Source organism: Morone saxatilis, unplaced genomic scaffold (assembly GCF_004916995.1).
Source record: "Morone saxatilis isolate NCDOM2014 unplaced genomic scaffold, NCSU_SB_2.0 Contig8, whole genome shotgun sequence".
Lineage (NCBI taxonomy): Eukaryota > Metazoa > Chordata > Actinopteri > Moronidae > Morone > Morone saxatilis.
The window spans coordinates 3,452,293-3,468,871 of NW_023340257.1; the positions used below are offsets into that span (position 1 = coordinate 3,452,293).

Consider the following 16,579-nt stretch of genomic DNA (forward strand, 5'->3'; position numbering starts at 1 on the left):
TTCCTTCTTCATGGCTGACCAAGCGTGACTGGTTCCTGCTCTCTGACTCCCAATCGCCTCCTTTTCACTGCCACGACAACATCTGACTCTCACCTCCACATGAAGAAATCTCTATCTCTCTCTCTCTCTCTTTATCTCTGCTATCCTTTTAAACACAGTAAAGTAAATCCTCATGTATATCGCTCTTTTCAAACTGAGGTTGCAAACGTCTGGTTACTTTGCTCCAGCTATCTCTCCTGCTAACAACTGATAATTCAGCTGACTCGCCGCTGTAAACAGCTGCTTTGATTAAAAGTGCCACATTTCTCAGAATGGTTTACAACTCACTGACAGTAAATGTCAAGATTGGTGCTGGCAGCTCCGGAGGTACAATGCAGAACAAACTAACTAATCTACTGTATCAAGCAGCAGTTAATCAGTGGCCAGAAACACGGGAGGGGTTTCAGAAAGCTATTTCACTTCTGGGAATCACACTGAGATTAGACAGCTGGTAGTCACTCATACTTTTATATCATATCGTTTAACCTAGTGTTCCTCTCTTTAACCCTGCCTCACATTCTGTAGTATCACCTCGGCTGCAGCATCCTTTTACTGGCCTTCTGGAAGCTTTTTTGTTTCTTGCTGAGAGTCATATGAGAATACTGAAACCACTCTGATGCCTGTAGGGCAAATATTAGGGATGCACGGTTCAACTGATAATTACCTGCTTCTCATGGCCGATACCGATAAGATAACAGATAATTTCACATTTTAGTATTTTTAAAGATAAGTTCATAACCGTCAGTTTTTACACTCCCGAGGGCAACAAAGTCTGAGACATAGTGAGCAAAGACGGATGATTTAATATTCCATAACTCTGTTGTAACCAAATCTAACTGACATTGCTGTTGTTTACGACAACAACAAACAACAGTTCTGACTCGTCAGATGTCTCATTTATTTTGTCTAGTACAGTTGGAGCCTGTCAATCATTTAGCATAACAATATCAACCAATAATTATTGTCTGAATGTCCCGTTATTGGCAGATAACGTATCCGTCCTCACTGTTACCGTGTCTCTCTAACACGTGTGTTGATGTTGTCCCTCCACAGATCTCCATGCATTACAACGTCCCCCCTCCCCCCGACTTCTCTGCCTTCAACATCTCCACCAACACCATGGCCAAATGCAACACCAGCAGGCCTCAGCTCATCCTCTTCGTGCATGTCAGGTACTCTGTCTGTGTGTGTGTGTGTGTGTGTGTGTGTTGAATGATGATTGGTTACATTGTTTTGTAGGAATGGCGTGAATAATTTGTTTTTAACTCCATTACTGTATCCAACTTTAGTTTGTGTTAACAGTGATTGTGGACTTGAGTGGAGACTTTCACTGGATATAGAAACTTCTCCCAGTTACATCAGCAAATATTGCCATAATAAAACACAGATAAACACACATAAATAATATAACACAGAACAAACAGTAGCTGCATTAACAATATGGGGGCTGTTTAATTATGAGCGGAAAATAAACTGAAACCTGCTGGCCTGAAATAATGGCTCTGACCTTTGAGATGACCTTCACATAACCCATCTTACAGACCTTTAGTGATGGTACATTTGTAACTACACTCATTATTACAGACTTTTTCAGATTACTTTAAGACAATAATCTTTTGTACTACAAGTTTTCTGAAATGTTGAAATATGCACATGGGGCATTAACTAATGCAAATAAACAATGTGTAGTAAAATAAACAGTTAAATGTGCATTTTGGTCATTTTTCCCCCTGACTCATCTAAAAGAAGACTGAAAATAGCCCCAAAATCTCTAAATGTTTGTTTCTTTTTGAATTATAATGATGAATAATGAAGGATTTTCTGGTGGGGACACTATGATATGGTATATGTTATGTTGTATATGTTATACATGTCTATATGTGTGCGCAGGTACCAGGGCAGGAGAGAGGAGACAAACATGGTCATCATCAACATCAAGCTGCTGTCTGGATACATTCTGGATAAGAGCTCCCTGAAGCTGGTCAGTTGTTCAGCAGCTGAACAGACGGGCACTAACTCACTGTCTCACTGTCTCACACAGAGCTGCAACGATCAGTCCACTAATTGATTAGTTGATAGAAAGAAACAACAGATAATCACCAAATATTTTGATAACTGATTCATCCTTAAAGTCATTTTTCATGCAAAAATGGCAGAAAATGCTGTTCTCAGCTTCTCAAATACAGAGATTATCTGTTTAATGTCACATTAAGCTGATTATCTTCGGGCTTTGGACTGACAAGACATCTACAGACACTTTGGATGGACATTTTATAGCTTAATCAATTCATTTCGATAATGAAAGTAATGGTTAGCTGCAACCCTACTCTCATATACTGTTTGTGCTGATACTACCAGACTGCAGCTCTGAATTATAATATACGTTTATCATGAGTATACTGATGGCAGTGTGTGCTTTCGTAGCTGAAGAGTGACCGCTCAGTGAAGCGCGTGGACGTGGAAGAAGGATTCATCAACATCTACTTAGACGGGGTAGGAAGCACCGACAGAGTGACTGTCAGGGTTCCCACACATCCTGGAAAAGCTAGAAATTTAGAAACTGGTTTTCCAGTCATGCAAACGCCTGGAAATTGATTAAAATTACCCAATATCCTGGAAATACTCCATGTTGTCCTTGAAATGTTAGTATTTTTTCAGCAATCTTTCAGTCTATTTTTGCAAGAGAAAGTAAATTGTACATGCAATGAACACTTTAACTTTCTAGAAGATGAATTTTCTGTATAATAATATAAATTCTACTTAAGTAAGTGCCGTCCTGTATTGTCAAGAAAAACTCCAGGAAAAGGTCCTGAAAAGGTCCTTAAAAATGATTAGTTAAAGAGTGGGAACCCTGACTGTGTGTTTGGTGAAATAATGTTCCTAACAGCTAGTGAATGTTTTCTGTGTATGGGAGTAAAGTTCAGTGTTTGTGCTTGCAGCTGAAAAAGGATGAGACGAAGATCTACAGTGTGACAGTGGAGGAGGATCAGCCGGTCAGGAACCTGAAACCAGCCGTGGTCAAGATCTATGACTACTACCAGACAAGTAAGAACCCTTCTTCTTTTTACTTTCTGTGTGTGAGGCCGTGTTTTCTTTACCTAAAGGTTGTATGTTGAATGTTTTCAGGTGATGAGGCTGTCACTGACTACACTTCCCCCTGTGCAGAGAGTAAGTACCATATATTTGATACATATATAGTAACACAACTAGTCATCACATCAGTGTTTCAGTACCATATTATGTCTGAACCAGAAAGGACAGTGAAAACATCAACTTAACTGTCACTCAGTGTTGTTGGTTCGTTTTAAAACTGCAGTAGGTAACTTTTATAAAATAATCTTTTACATTTTGTCATATTTGCTGAAATACTATATCCCTACAGTAAACATGAGACAGATAATCTGTAAAAAAAAAAAAAAAATCTGGTTCCTCTGAATCCTCCTAGTGCTCCTAATGGCATTTACAAGATTACAAATTCTGAGATATAGGCCTACTGCATAATGCAAGTTTTCTTACAGCCCCTTAAAATCAAGAAGGCCTTGCAACCACCCATGAAGCTCTGGCGACCCCTAGTGGGAGTCACGACCCGCAGGTTTGGAAGCAGTGGTCTAAAGGAAGAAAGCTAGGCCAAAAACCCCAAATTGGCGAGTTCATGAAAATGTTTTTGCCTGCAGTTAAAGAATGTAGGGTAATAAGAGCTTCGATTATTAGGCACTGCTGTGAAAACAGGGTTAAAGCAATTGGTAAATGGTGACGTAAAGTACCACAGGCACAGGAGGCACCACTCACTGACTTAATTGTAATCCAGTCTACTCAAGGAAACAAAGATTGTCAAATAATTAGTTTTCCAAAACTCACTTGGTCCAGTGGTTACCAACAAGTGTCCCATTTTCCATCAAGTGCTATTAAATTTAAATGCAGTGTAAAAACAAAATCCATTTGACTGTTATTTTTCTTCAAACTGGTCAAACACTGAATGTAAATGCAACTGTGCTGTTGTTAACAATGCGTTTCCTCTCCAGGTGACACCATCAACGAGCTGTAAAACCCTCGTGGAAATCCTGCGGAAAGCCACGCCGGGACTTCTTTCAGTTGGAAGAATCACTGCGTCAGAGAAAGAAACTTCTAGATGTTTATTTTTTTTTCTTTAGACTGTTTCTTTAATTTTTTTTTACTCCTTTTTAAACTTTTTTAGCTGTGTTTTATTGTGAGTGAATCCCACTTTTTGTGTAATTTTAGGAAGATTTTTTGAGTTTTCTTTGATTGTTGCTGTTCCATGGTAGGCTCGTCCTCCCACGACTGTTAGTATCAAACCATGAATCAGTCAGCGTGAGAATCCACACAGTAGTCACTGCTGTCTCTCTCCTCCTCAACACTGGAACCTTCACATCGTAACCCGCAGAGCTCAAGAAAAGCAGCCGATATTCTGTAACAGTTTTGTTTTTAATAGATTTGACAAAATCCATATTATTCATACGTGAAAGTAACGCATGAGACATACAGGGTACCAATAACACAGTATGGTCCGAGTATTGATTGTGTGTGTGTGTGTGTGTGTGTGTGTGTGAAACAGGATCTACTTTCTAGAAAAACAAAAAGTACAGTCTCATGAGTGCTAGGTGAGTTATTCTGCACGTGTCTGTGTGTGTGTGTGTGCAGGTGTGTGTGTGTTCTGCTGTACCAGTAAAAAAAAAAAAAAAGGTAGATTGATACATCACTACCATACAATTTGAAATGTAACTGACTGACAATAAAGTTTCTAAAATGACAAAAATAAGTAAAAATTGTACTTCTTTCCATACAATACTGTTTCATTTCAATAGTAAGATATTTTTTTCATTCAGGCATCCTCTTTACAGTATATTTAGTTTCCTTTCTTTTCAACATAGATTACAACAGTAATGTATATACCACCTACTATCAACAGACATGATTTAACAGCCTTGCCAGTGTTGAATAGTTTGGTTTGCACACGTTAACTGTGCAGGGAAGATAAAGGCAAGGGGGACAGAATATATTAAGGTCTTTTCACTAGTCTTTTTTTTTGTTTTTTTCAGTAAACGTGTCACTATCTCAGGCACCACAACCATAAATTATTATTACTGTACCGACACATGAAACTAAACAACAGTTCCACATGCTCCAAATAATCACAGCCTAGTTTGTCCTCTGCCTCTACAAAACAGAAAACAACGTCCGTTAACTACAAACACGTTCATGGCCGATCAACAGATTCACAACGTGATGATCAACACGGAGACGCCAGGCGAGCCCGGTCATTTACAGTCTGTTAAAGCTGAAGATACCAGGTTTCAATATCCATCCTCATGCATGCAGACCTCAGCTCACAGTGGGGATTCATAAGTCCCGCCCCTTTTCTCTACTTCGCTATGTGCTAGCTTCATTTATGTTGAAAAGTTGTGTTAGCAAAATGTTAGCTAGCTATTTAGCAAGCCTTTTGCTATCATTGGCTTTCAGACGTAACTAGCTAACTAACAATTGATGTAAATTAGCTAGCTAGTTAGCTAGAGTTTTTCTACAGAGGAAACTAATGAAGCAGAGCTTGCACCAAAAGGGCAAGGACATAGGAAAGGTTATGAAACTCTTATAATAATCATTAAAATTAACAAAAGTTGTTAAACTGTTTAATATGCTTACAGAACAAGCATCTGCATCTCTGATTGGTTAGGATTTAAAGGAGCACTCCAGCAAAGAAAGAGGAACTTGCTAAAGAGATTTTAAAAAATGGTCAAATTGAAGACACTGATGACATCATCAGGGTTATTTTCTCAGACCCGACACAGCTCCTCCAGACTGATTAGTTCCCCATGATGATGACTGAAAACTGAGTGTTCCTTTAATAATATAAATGAATCTACTTAATATGTTGTACATTGAGTTTAAATTATAACAGTGAGCTAACTGATCCCCACTGTGCTCCGGGCCTTCGGTATCTCTGCCTGTACCCATCAGACGTCCCCGTAACGGTGTACAGACCTCATGCCAACCTGTCCACGTACTGCATCACAGTCCAGAAACACAAACTAAAATGCATTCATACAATTGTAGCCTTCCAGCGAGGCTGTGCTGGACTCACGGCATCAATAACAACACATAGTCAAGGCACAGTTCAGAATTGCATTAGTCCGTATTTTTCATCCTGTCCTGGTCCTGTGGCGGTGTGGTCTCTGTAGCGCCCTCCGGTGGTTTTGCTTTAGGCTGGCAGTGATGATGGCTGCTTCCCAGCTGTGTAGTCGCATCATCAAGTTAGCTGAAGGCTACTTGGCAAATAGAGCTTTATCTGTTTACAGTGTGCACGTAGATATTCTGTTTGCACCTTGAGTTGGCAACATGTCGGCATCAGACAGACACAGTGAAATACTCCTGTTCATCACATATAGTACACTGAGAATGTGGCAGCTATGGTTAGACCAATATACAGGCTGTCTGGGTGTTGGCTAACATCCAGCTAAAATGATGGATTGGCTCCTTTTTTATTTCATCGTAAATTGTATTAAAATGTGGGGATATTCTTAAAGGCATGTAGCTTAGCTTGTTCAGCCTAGCTTAGCTCCACAATTGTCAAAGAAGTGACAAATGAAGTGTATTTACATGATTGTTTTGTCTGCATCAAACAAATGAGATACAACATATTAGCTAATTGTTTTTACCTTTGGACAGAGCCAGACTAGCTGTTTCCCTTCTAGTCTTTATGCTAAGCTAAATGCCTGTTGCTTCATATTCAGCATACAGACATGACAGTTATTCTGGGTTCAGAGCACTTTTTATTAATATTTTATATATAATGAATTCTGCACCAAACACTGTTCATTAGCAGCTTTAATGCTAATGTCAGTACCAGCCTTACCCCATATTAGTCGAACCATAGTGAGAACTGCAGCGTGAACTCCTGAGCTTAGTGGGTCAAAGTACCTCCAGTTACTTTGGTAAGAATATGTGAAGTAATGTGACTGGGATGAAGCTCTGGATGGCGTAATGTGCTGAAGATGCTGCATTTAGTATTAGTCTTTAGTCTAAGAGCAGCTTGTGGAGGATGCTCTGTTTTACTGTGTCACTCTTACAGTCAAGTGTGCTGGACTCTTAGATCACCTCCGGTCCCTGTTGACTGATTTATTATTTCTCATGGATTCAGACATTTTAAATGTGATTCTTTCAAATATATTCCTAAATTGATTACACCCTTTGATTGGAGATGCTTTCTGTCTAAACTGAGCATAGTCATGATGGAACACTCAAAATAAAACATTGGCATTATGTCATTTGGCAATTTTCTCTAGAAGTAAAAAAAAAAAGAAGAAAGAAAGGAAACAAATAATACAAAATGTTCAACAAACAGTAACTACAAGATCTCCATTTGGCAATATAGAAAGGCTTTTTAAAAGTCTTTGACAGGTATACATTTTGGTTTATATACAGATGTGTGTAAATGTGTGTGTCCTCCGAGGGCTCCCTTTTTCAGAACAGAAATCACATAGAAAATGTGGAGGTGAAACGTCTACATAGTAAAAATCATAATGTGAGATTAAAAATGAAAAGTAACAAACAAGGCGTTGTGTCCGCGGTGGACTGGAAACGGATGGGTTGGGGGGGGGCTGTAGAGTCTGTGATGGGAGAGTCCCTGCCGAAACTATCTGCTCGTCACCTTTGCTGCACGCGTCTCTCAGTTCATGAACTGTGTGTATCCCTCTGCTCCTGTGACGATCACGTCCATCCAGATCCTCATGGCCTCTGCTGAGGGGGCCACCATGTAGTAGAGCCGGTCGTGGGTCTTTACGCAGAAGGTCAGGGAGGGGTTCGGGCTCTGGGAGACAGAAAAACAAAGAGAAAACTTGAACTCCGTGTCCCACTCCCACGTTCGAGACCACATCTCCTCCCTGCTGCTTTCTCGTTGTTCCGTACTCCATCAGGTATGGAGTTACTGAAGTATAATATAGGTCAGATTCATTTAGTGTACTACTTACAGAACTACACTCGTTATCAATGGGGAGGCTTTCCATTTAACTGACTCTAATGAGACATTTTGAGTCCACACAGTTCTGCATTAATGTTTAACAACTGCAGTACCAGCCTGCATGTGTGTTAGTTTCCAATGAACTAAATGCTTTTCTGCCCTAGCCCTAGTTTGTGCCTCTAATGCAGGGGCAGGTGACCTGTGGCTCTTAAGCCCCTCTCCAGTGGCTCATTGTAACACACCATCATTCAACCAACTCTGCACTTCCGCTCAGTTCCATGGAGATAATCAGAAGCACTTTGGGACTAACCTTTTACTAAGTTGAAACTCTGTTTCAAACAAGAACAGGAGCTAGAAATGACACTTATTTGCTCAGTTTGTCCAATGGGAACCAAAATGTTTTACTGTCAATTAAATGCATCTTTGTGTCCCAGATCAAGAATTAAGTTTCAACATACATCAACGTTCCTTTTTATTATTTTAGATTTTATATTATTATATATTTTTCCATTTAAAAATGGTTAAAGATTGTTAGAATCTTTGTGCATTCTGAAAATACTTACAGATACCTTTTACAACAGTGCTGGTAAATGACAACTAAGTTTTTTTTATAGATCACCTGGATTGTTTTAGAAAGAACAGCTGCTTAGCTGTGAGACTTACATTTTAATGGAAATATATGAGATTTAAGAAAGAATGATAAGAAATAAGAAATAGAAAGAGATCTGAATTCAGCACAGAATGCCGTCCCTCTGGACCACTAATCCAGAAATACTGCTACTGTTATTGAGTTGGTTTAACCAGATTTCATGAAATCAACAATTCATACAGAAAAGTAATGAAAAAATAAACTTTGATGTTGTTATGTCTTTGGAAGAGCAACCTGACTGAAGTACAATAGATTTCTCCCTTTTTCCAACCATCATCTTTCTGTCTTTGCTAAGTGCAGCAGCCTTTAAAGTTCCCCTCTGTAATGTGACATTAGAACTGACAAGTAAAATCAAAGTTCCAGAGTTGATCAGAGCCACACAGTTAGTCAGAGTGCGGTGCACTGCGACAGGCCATCAAACACAAACACACTGAAGATGAGGAGGCAGCAGCAGCTCAGCTTTATGTTGGAGATAAAAATAAAACAAATGACAAGACGTGTGAGGCTCAAGTCAGGCAGCCCGGATCATATAGAACAGAAATAGGTCCAAAAACGACACCTACGGCTCTGAGGAAGAATGCCACCTCCTGAGCAGAGAGATCAAATGGGGTCGTACTTCTGTAGAGCCACAGAACGACTAAAAATCATATTTAAGAATATTTAAGCTAAATTATATTTAACATGTTAAATAATTTAACATACAGGCTACATTGTCGAGATAATGAAGAATAAATACAAATAAAATAAACAGCTAAATACTAGCACTGTAAGAACTATGAGCTTGTTAGCATTATATATATTATATATATGTTTCTTATATATATTAGAAACATATCTGATGACATACAGGCAGATACCGATACGATACCGATATGTCTGTGAAAAGCCAATATCGGCCGACTGATACATATCATATCACCAGACTCTTGCCAATACACAGCCCGCTTGTTTATCAGTTTCCCTCATTATTAATAACCAGAATCTGCATTGGTGCTGAAAAAAACACATCAGCCCTAATAAAGACATGTAAATAAGAAGGTTCTCGTTTTCTAACCAGTTGACTGCTTTACACTGGGAACACTGGGATGGACGGAGGGATCAAGCAGGATTATAGGATTCCATTTACAAACAGGACTCATGCATCATCAGCCGTCGAGCTCATGTCCTACTCTCTATCACAACACACAGTGTATGGTTTGGACACACAGGTTCAGTGGGGTGGGATGGGCGAACAGAAAGCGTGGATACATACACTGGTCATATTCAAGTTGAAAAATCCCTTCTGTGACAGCAGCCGGCCAAAGCAAAAGCAAAACGGGGAGAAAAGAAGCAAAGCAGAGAGTGTGCAAAATGTTTGAAACCAAAGAGAACGTAAGGTGGAAATAAACAGAGTGTGAAACGGATGAGAGAAAACAGCATACCTTTGTGGCACTGCGGAGGTGATCATAATAGACCTCTTCTATTGCCTGGAAGTAGATCACACCCTTCAGCTTGGTCTCATGTTTGTCTGTGGGAAGGAAAAACAACGTGGGTTTGTTTGAAAGACTAAAACATATTGACAGCGACAGACTTCTCTTGGCTTAGAAAAGCCGAGGCACATCACTTCCATGTCACCTAGGATACGGACAGGGAGAACACACGGCACGGTCATTAAAAAAAAAAAGAAGAAGAAATCAAACTTTGATCATGGCCAATTTATGGTTTGTGATGATGGATGGAAAAAGACAACCACAGCACTTTTTCTGTGTTTTTAAACCGACGGGGCTCTCATTGTATTTTCACACTTGACTGCATTCTTACGCTACTCTGGTACATCATTGCAGTTTGTTTCATCAGCCACTGCAGAACTGCAGTAAGGAACCGGTGGGGAACTCAACACCCCTCTCTACCTCCAGGCACAAACACTCCACAAGCCAACTTAAGAGTAGTAGGTAGAGACGCAGCAGCGCTTCATTTCGAGGAATAACACTTTCCTTTTAACACGCCGCTATTATCTGCTAATGACCTCTTTAGCATTCAAATAGCCCGGCATTTGCATCTCATTTGACTGCATCTAAATTACCAAACCTGTGGTTGAGGCTGATTAACGAGAATTAGCGGCGCCTGTGACTTGCGCTCGTCACTGCTCGCTGTTCCAAGGTCAAGAGACAAGGGCGATGCATCTCAATCAGCCTCCTCAAGAGAGAGCGGCGCTGTGTGCATTTTAACTACCGCCAAAGTAATCTCAGTACACCTCCTCACCCTGGCTCACTTTCAACAAGGTACGCTTTAAGCAGCTTTAAGCAGAACCTTCTGAGGACTTCAAAGGCCTGACAGCGAACAAGTGTCCCAGAGCTCACAGCGCACTGTCAAATTACACCACCGCGCACGCCACATGCTTCATGTGCTGCTGCTCAAGGTCCTTAGGACGCATGTTCTGTCTGCCACTCACCCACAGCGGGACATTTCTGCCATTTTACATGTGAAATGTTTAAGCTTATTGCAGCTGCTTCACCATTTTACAACTGCAGCCTCTGGCACTTCATATAGCTGCTGTAATGTCTCTGACTGCGTGGCACAAAAATAAACCCGGCCAGGGTTTCCCACACAAACACACATCATGGACAAATTAACGGGAACACCTTGCAATCAAAGGCAGTCCAACATTTACTTGTATGTATATAGAAACTTACAGTACTTTCAGTAGAATGTTTCCATTTCATGTTACTTTGTACTTCTACTCCACTATATTTGTCTGACAGTTTGGGTTACTAGTTATGTTACATCGTAAGATTTTATAAAAGCAACATGAGCATATAAAATAACTACCCAACAGTGTGTAAAGTGTTCAAATTCACACATTAACAATCCAATAATATCCTGTAATATATAATATTTACAACACTCACAGGAGCCATTTTTCTGCTTTATGATTACTTTAAGTACATTTTGCTGATAATGCACTATACCTTCCATTGATGTGACATTCTCACTAACATGTGAGACTTTTACTTGGAACAGAGTAGTGCTGGGCAGTATGACCAGGAATTTGTATCACAGTATTTTAGATTTAAGATTGTGGCAGTATATCATGGAATTCTTTTTTTTTTTTTTTAATAACAGACAAAAAGCCTCAGTAACAAAGTAGAGGAGCCATTTAAAGGTTTGTGAGCTTTCAAACATATTTCTTCCTTGAAACTGAGCTAGAAAAAGTGGGATTGTATTATATTTGAGGACTGGACATTTCTGTATTCTTTAATCGGTTCCTAAAGAGCGTTGCATTATGGGTTGTTTGCAGCTTTAACGTAGGAGTCTGTGTACAGTAAGGCTGTCTAATATGTTTTGTTGCCACTGATGAGATAAATTACTGACCGGTAAAAATGACTTAACTGTAGAAACAGACCAGAGAGCGAATAATCTGTCAGCCCAAATTCCAGCGTCATAGAGTGTCAGGCTGAAGAGCTCAAACTGAAAGAAATCTGTCTGACCGCTCCAGGAGCCTGGCAGAGGAGGGTGTGAGCACGTCACTGCTGCTTTCATCTGAGTATTTCATGTCTTTTACAAGAGAAAAGGCATCAACAATGAGAGAGTGTTTCTTGTCTTCAAAAAGTATTTCAAAAAGTTTTCCAAAACCAGCTGTTAAGAGGGGGGTCGCCTTATAATCAGGCAAATACGGGGGGATGAAAATGTTTCCAGACTTTTGTGAACTTGAGATATTGGCTTGGAAACATGAACAAAAAGACAAATGAGCATCACAGTAAAGACCCTGCAATACCAAATATTGCGGTTTCTTACCGACGTAGTAGGAGAAGGTCCTTTTGAGGCGGTCGAAGACGAACCAGCGTTTCTTCCAGGACTTGATCTTGCCTCCCATCTTCACCAGGTAGCCCTTGCACATCTTCTCTGTGAGGATGACTTGGTAGCAGGTGTCCACGCTGTGGCCCGACGACTCCACGTGGGAGCGCAGGTCGAACTCCTCCTTCCGGATGGGCAGGTAGCGAGTCATTGGACGGGCCTGGACGGAGCAAAGAAACACCGGACTAGTACAGCAGTTTCATTTTTGCAAACTTTGTCTTGTACATGAAGAGGTTTAGCGTCCTGTGATGCTGTAAAGTCTCTTATACAGGCTTCAAATGGTCTGAAAATGGGTCAAGTTTAATGATATTGAATGCTGGGACAAACTATTACCAACCAGTGGCTGCCACTTGACAGACAGGTGGAGTAATTTTCCACTTTTCCACCATGGAGACTCAATTACGTCTCATTTTACTGACCTGAGAGAAGTTCTTGGACCTCATCTTGACCTCCTTCTCCACTAGCTGCTGCCGGTGGAAGGTTTCGTCCTGCAGTCTCTTCTCCGCCTCCTCCCTCCTCCTCCTCTCTTCCTCCAGCATCTGACGGCGAGCCAGGCTCTCTCGTTCCTGGAGGAGAGCGCTTTCATTAAATATTTTTTTGATCTGTGCGAGGGCTTTGCAGAGAACACGTGCTCTTTTTTTATTTCCAGACAGAACTTGACATTCATACATTTATGTACATGTTTTGCCTGCTGAGAGCTGCTGGCCACCGTGCAGCTCCACTGCAGCGATCGGTTCTTTAAACAGAAAGCTTTTAGCTGTTTGGAGAGGCAACACGCACGAGTCTAAATATATAACACATTCATACAGACATGCAGACACCCAAGAAAGCAAGCAGGAGGGGGAAGAATACCTTTTTTATGATGAACATGCAAATTCTCTTAACTGCATTTCCCTAACTACAGTCTTTTCCTTACAACTTGTCCTCCCACTAAAGGCACAGGGAGAGAGTTATTAAGTGTATTAAGAGTTTTAATTGTATTATTAAAACCGCCATCTGAAGCGATCAGCTGTCCGTCATAGTTTATGGCTCTGTGGCGACTTTAATTAGTGTGATTTGAGTTTGCATTTATATGCACTGTCCAAATAATAAGAAGGGTGCACAGTAAACCTGTGTTTCAATTCTGTCTTTGTTTCTCCTTAAACTCAACAGTTACACAAACATCTGCTCATTTATTATACACCTGTATTATTTTGTATTTTTTACTTTTAGTATGTAAGTATACTAATAGTATGTGCAAGAATCCACTCTGGTTGTTTTCGTGTTTTCGAGCAATAGGAGGAGCCAGAGGAACCTGATTGTTTCACAGATTATCTATCTCATGTACTACTGTCAGGATATAGCGAAAGTTTCAGCAAATATGACAGAAAGTTATTTTTATAAAAATGACCCACTGCAGCTTTAAACTTTTTAATGTGTAACTCCTTTGTTAATTACACAAACAAGCACAACTCAGATCCATTCTTTTCTTCTGTGTGGTGAATCAGATAGCATAAAAGAGATCTGACTCAGAAAAGGTGATTTCAGTCAGTGTGTGTTCTCTGTTAAAGTTGCACTACAATGGAACTCCTTCCTATTATAGAACTGGACACAAAGGGCATATTAAGAGCTTGTTTACAGAAATTAGCGCTCAGCTCTGTCAGCACGAAAACTCGTCTGCATGTCACTGTCTTATGCCTGTCTGTGCTGAACTTCCCTTGCTGTCTGTTGTCACCTGTGGCTCTCTTGCTACTGCCAGCCTGCATTATGAGCCTCTGTGTTGCACTTTTTAAATAATACCTGACAATGTAGTATAAAGGTGTTCAGAATGATGCTTCTATTAACATTCATAGTTTCCTTTCCTTTCATTATTGTTATGCATGTTTAAAGTGATCTTAATAACCTTTCAATCTTATTTTGTTTAGGGTGGCTGTAACATCTGCTCAGGGACTACAGATGTAAAATAGCCTCTTTTACCGCAATGTTTTATCTATGTGCACTGTCCCGGCTAAATAAACCAACACATTTTTTGTCCCCGATGGGCAATTAATTTTACCGCAGCAGCAATAAAAAATAGTCCTACAACAACAGCAACACAGGGTGAGACATACTGATAACAGGGAAGAGCCACCAGTACATAACTACACATAGAAAAACACGAGTACAAGGTCAAGTATGCATTAGTGATAGAATGGGCAGGGTTGAAGACGTGCTGATGTTAACCATATTTCACAGAGTAGAGAAATGGGTATGAAAGAGAATTTATATCAGTTAGTTTCTGTGAGTGGTTGTGTGAGGCATGAACCAGAGGGCAGTAGCTTAAATCCTGAATGCAGGGGGTGCATACTGTCATGACGGATTCTGCCTTCTTTACCACGTTTGTTGTACAGTTCAGGTAGTTTTGTCTGCTGAGACCTTATTGACAATGAGTATTTCTGTTTGAGGTTGAGAAAAGCAAACCAACAAATACATGAAAAAACTGACTCAGTAAAAGATTTTTAAACAGTGTTACCAGAGATCTGTTCACCTGGAACTTGGCTAGCTTTCAAAGGAGTATTATACTTGAGCTGGTTTTATCATTTGGGTATAAAACTGCAGCGACGTTGGGGCATGCGGTCAGTCCAAAATAAGAAATAGGAGCATACTGAATGGCCTACATGATGGTAGACTGGAGCAGTTTCTGGGTAGAGTAGAAAAAGGAGCTGTATTCATGTAGTGAAATATACTAAAGAAGAACTGAACTATAGTAGCAAGAGGAATGTGGGAGAAAAAACTTCAGACCAGGCCACTGATTTGATCATCTTTATCGCTCTTTGTATTTTAGTCTGAGCTTCTTCTTCTTCTTCACACAAAGAGATGAGACGTTTGAAACATGGAGGCCGATAAAAATGAATGAAAGCCTCCAGTCCTGTCCCGACCCTTGATTTCTTAAATCCATGCTCAGAGCTATTGAAGGGAACACTGCAGAGCTCTCATCAGTCTCTAGGTATGGATTGTGAATAATCACGTTCTCACACTGTAACACTGCTTCTCTTTTCAACCTGTCTTACCCGCGATTCAATAAGTCTGGCTTTCTCCAGCTGCGCCTCCTTCAGCATTTTCTCCATCTCCTCGATCTTCATCGCGTCCACTCCTCCGACACTAATGACAAACACAAAAACACAGTGTTACCTTCGTCTGCCTTCAGAGTGGTTCTCCTCCCACGTTTAACAACTACATCGCTGCAAATCAACTCAGTTAACCTTTTACTTCAAAGCAGAGCTCAAACAACATCTGCAGGGCAAGTTTGTAGACAGTATTTGTGAAGTCATTTCCCTACAGATCTTAGGAAGTCAGTGTTTACTCCTGATGTGTAAAAGCCTTTAATAGAGGATTAAAAACACTACAAGTCTCCTTTAAATCCCCAGGGAACAACAGCCAGACATTTTAATAATCACAGACTGTACTGAAGGAAATCTAACCAACGTTAGAGCAGTGAAAACATTACGGAGTAACTCAACTAATCAGAATAAACAGAAATTACTATTTAATAAATATATGTATATACACACATATTTGAGGTGAACACTGTTACAATTGAGAGTGCGTGAAAACTAGTTGGTAATCAAGCAGAGCAGTCTAAATGGTTAGCTAAAAGTAATTGATAAATAGTCAAAGTAGCAAAAAGTAACAGAAATGGTTGAAAAAGTCATTAAAAGTAGCTTTTTAATGACTGTCTAACTATTATTCATTCACCAAGACAGACTGAAAGATTTCAGGTGGATATTTATCTCTAATTTTAGGAAGTGGAACAACTACTTATTTAAAAAAAGCATTAAAACAACAGCCAGAGTTACTGATATGCTACAAAACAGTGTCCCTGCCTCCCTCCTGTCTCTACTGTTCATTACAGAACAAATCCCATTAAAGTCATCCAGAAAAAACATGACTAATTGTTTTTGGGATTGGACTCCTGAGAGCTATAAAAGCTATTTGAACAGTAGAAGCTGCTGAGAACATGCTGCTGTAATGCAGCACGCAGCTGGGCCACGGTTACAGACGGTCTACAAATGAGCCGACCTGTGGACAAACACTTTACCTGGTGGGAGTGAGAGTGTGTGTGTGTG

At 40.1% G+C, this 16,579-nt stretch overlaps 2 protein-coding genes across 2 annotated transcripts in view; one reads left to right on the forward strand and one right to left on the reverse strand.

Moving 5' to 3' along the window:
• The window catches only part of LOC118341503 (alpha-2-macroglobulin), a gene marked incomplete in the record, with an annotated part of 33,048 nt that extends 28,244 nt beyond the window's left edge, over nt 1–4,804 (forward strand). Inside the window, 6 exon segments of the mRNA XM_035679765.1 lie at nt 1,093–1,211; nt 1,930–2,020; nt 2,464–2,532; nt 2,979–3,084; nt 3,166–3,207; nt 4,062–4,804. Of these exon segments, the coding sequence (XP_035535658.1) occupies nt 1,093–1,211; nt 1,930–2,020; nt 2,464–2,532; nt 2,979–3,084; nt 3,166–3,207; nt 4,062–4,084 (450 nt within the window).
• A 257-nt stretch (nt 4,805–5,061) lies between these two features.
• phldb1b (pleckstrin homology-like domain, family B, member 1b) overlaps nt 5,062–16,579 on the reverse strand; it is a gene marked incomplete at its 5' end in the record, with an annotated part of 83,807 nt that continues 72,289 nt past the window's right edge. The window contains 5 exon segments of the mRNA XM_035679766.1: nt 5,062–7,861; nt 10,082–10,167; nt 12,435–12,654; nt 12,914–13,060; nt 15,524–15,614. Coding sequence (XP_035535659.1) covers nt 7,721–7,861; nt 10,082–10,167; nt 12,435–12,654; nt 12,914–13,060; nt 15,524–15,614 — 685 coding nt within the window.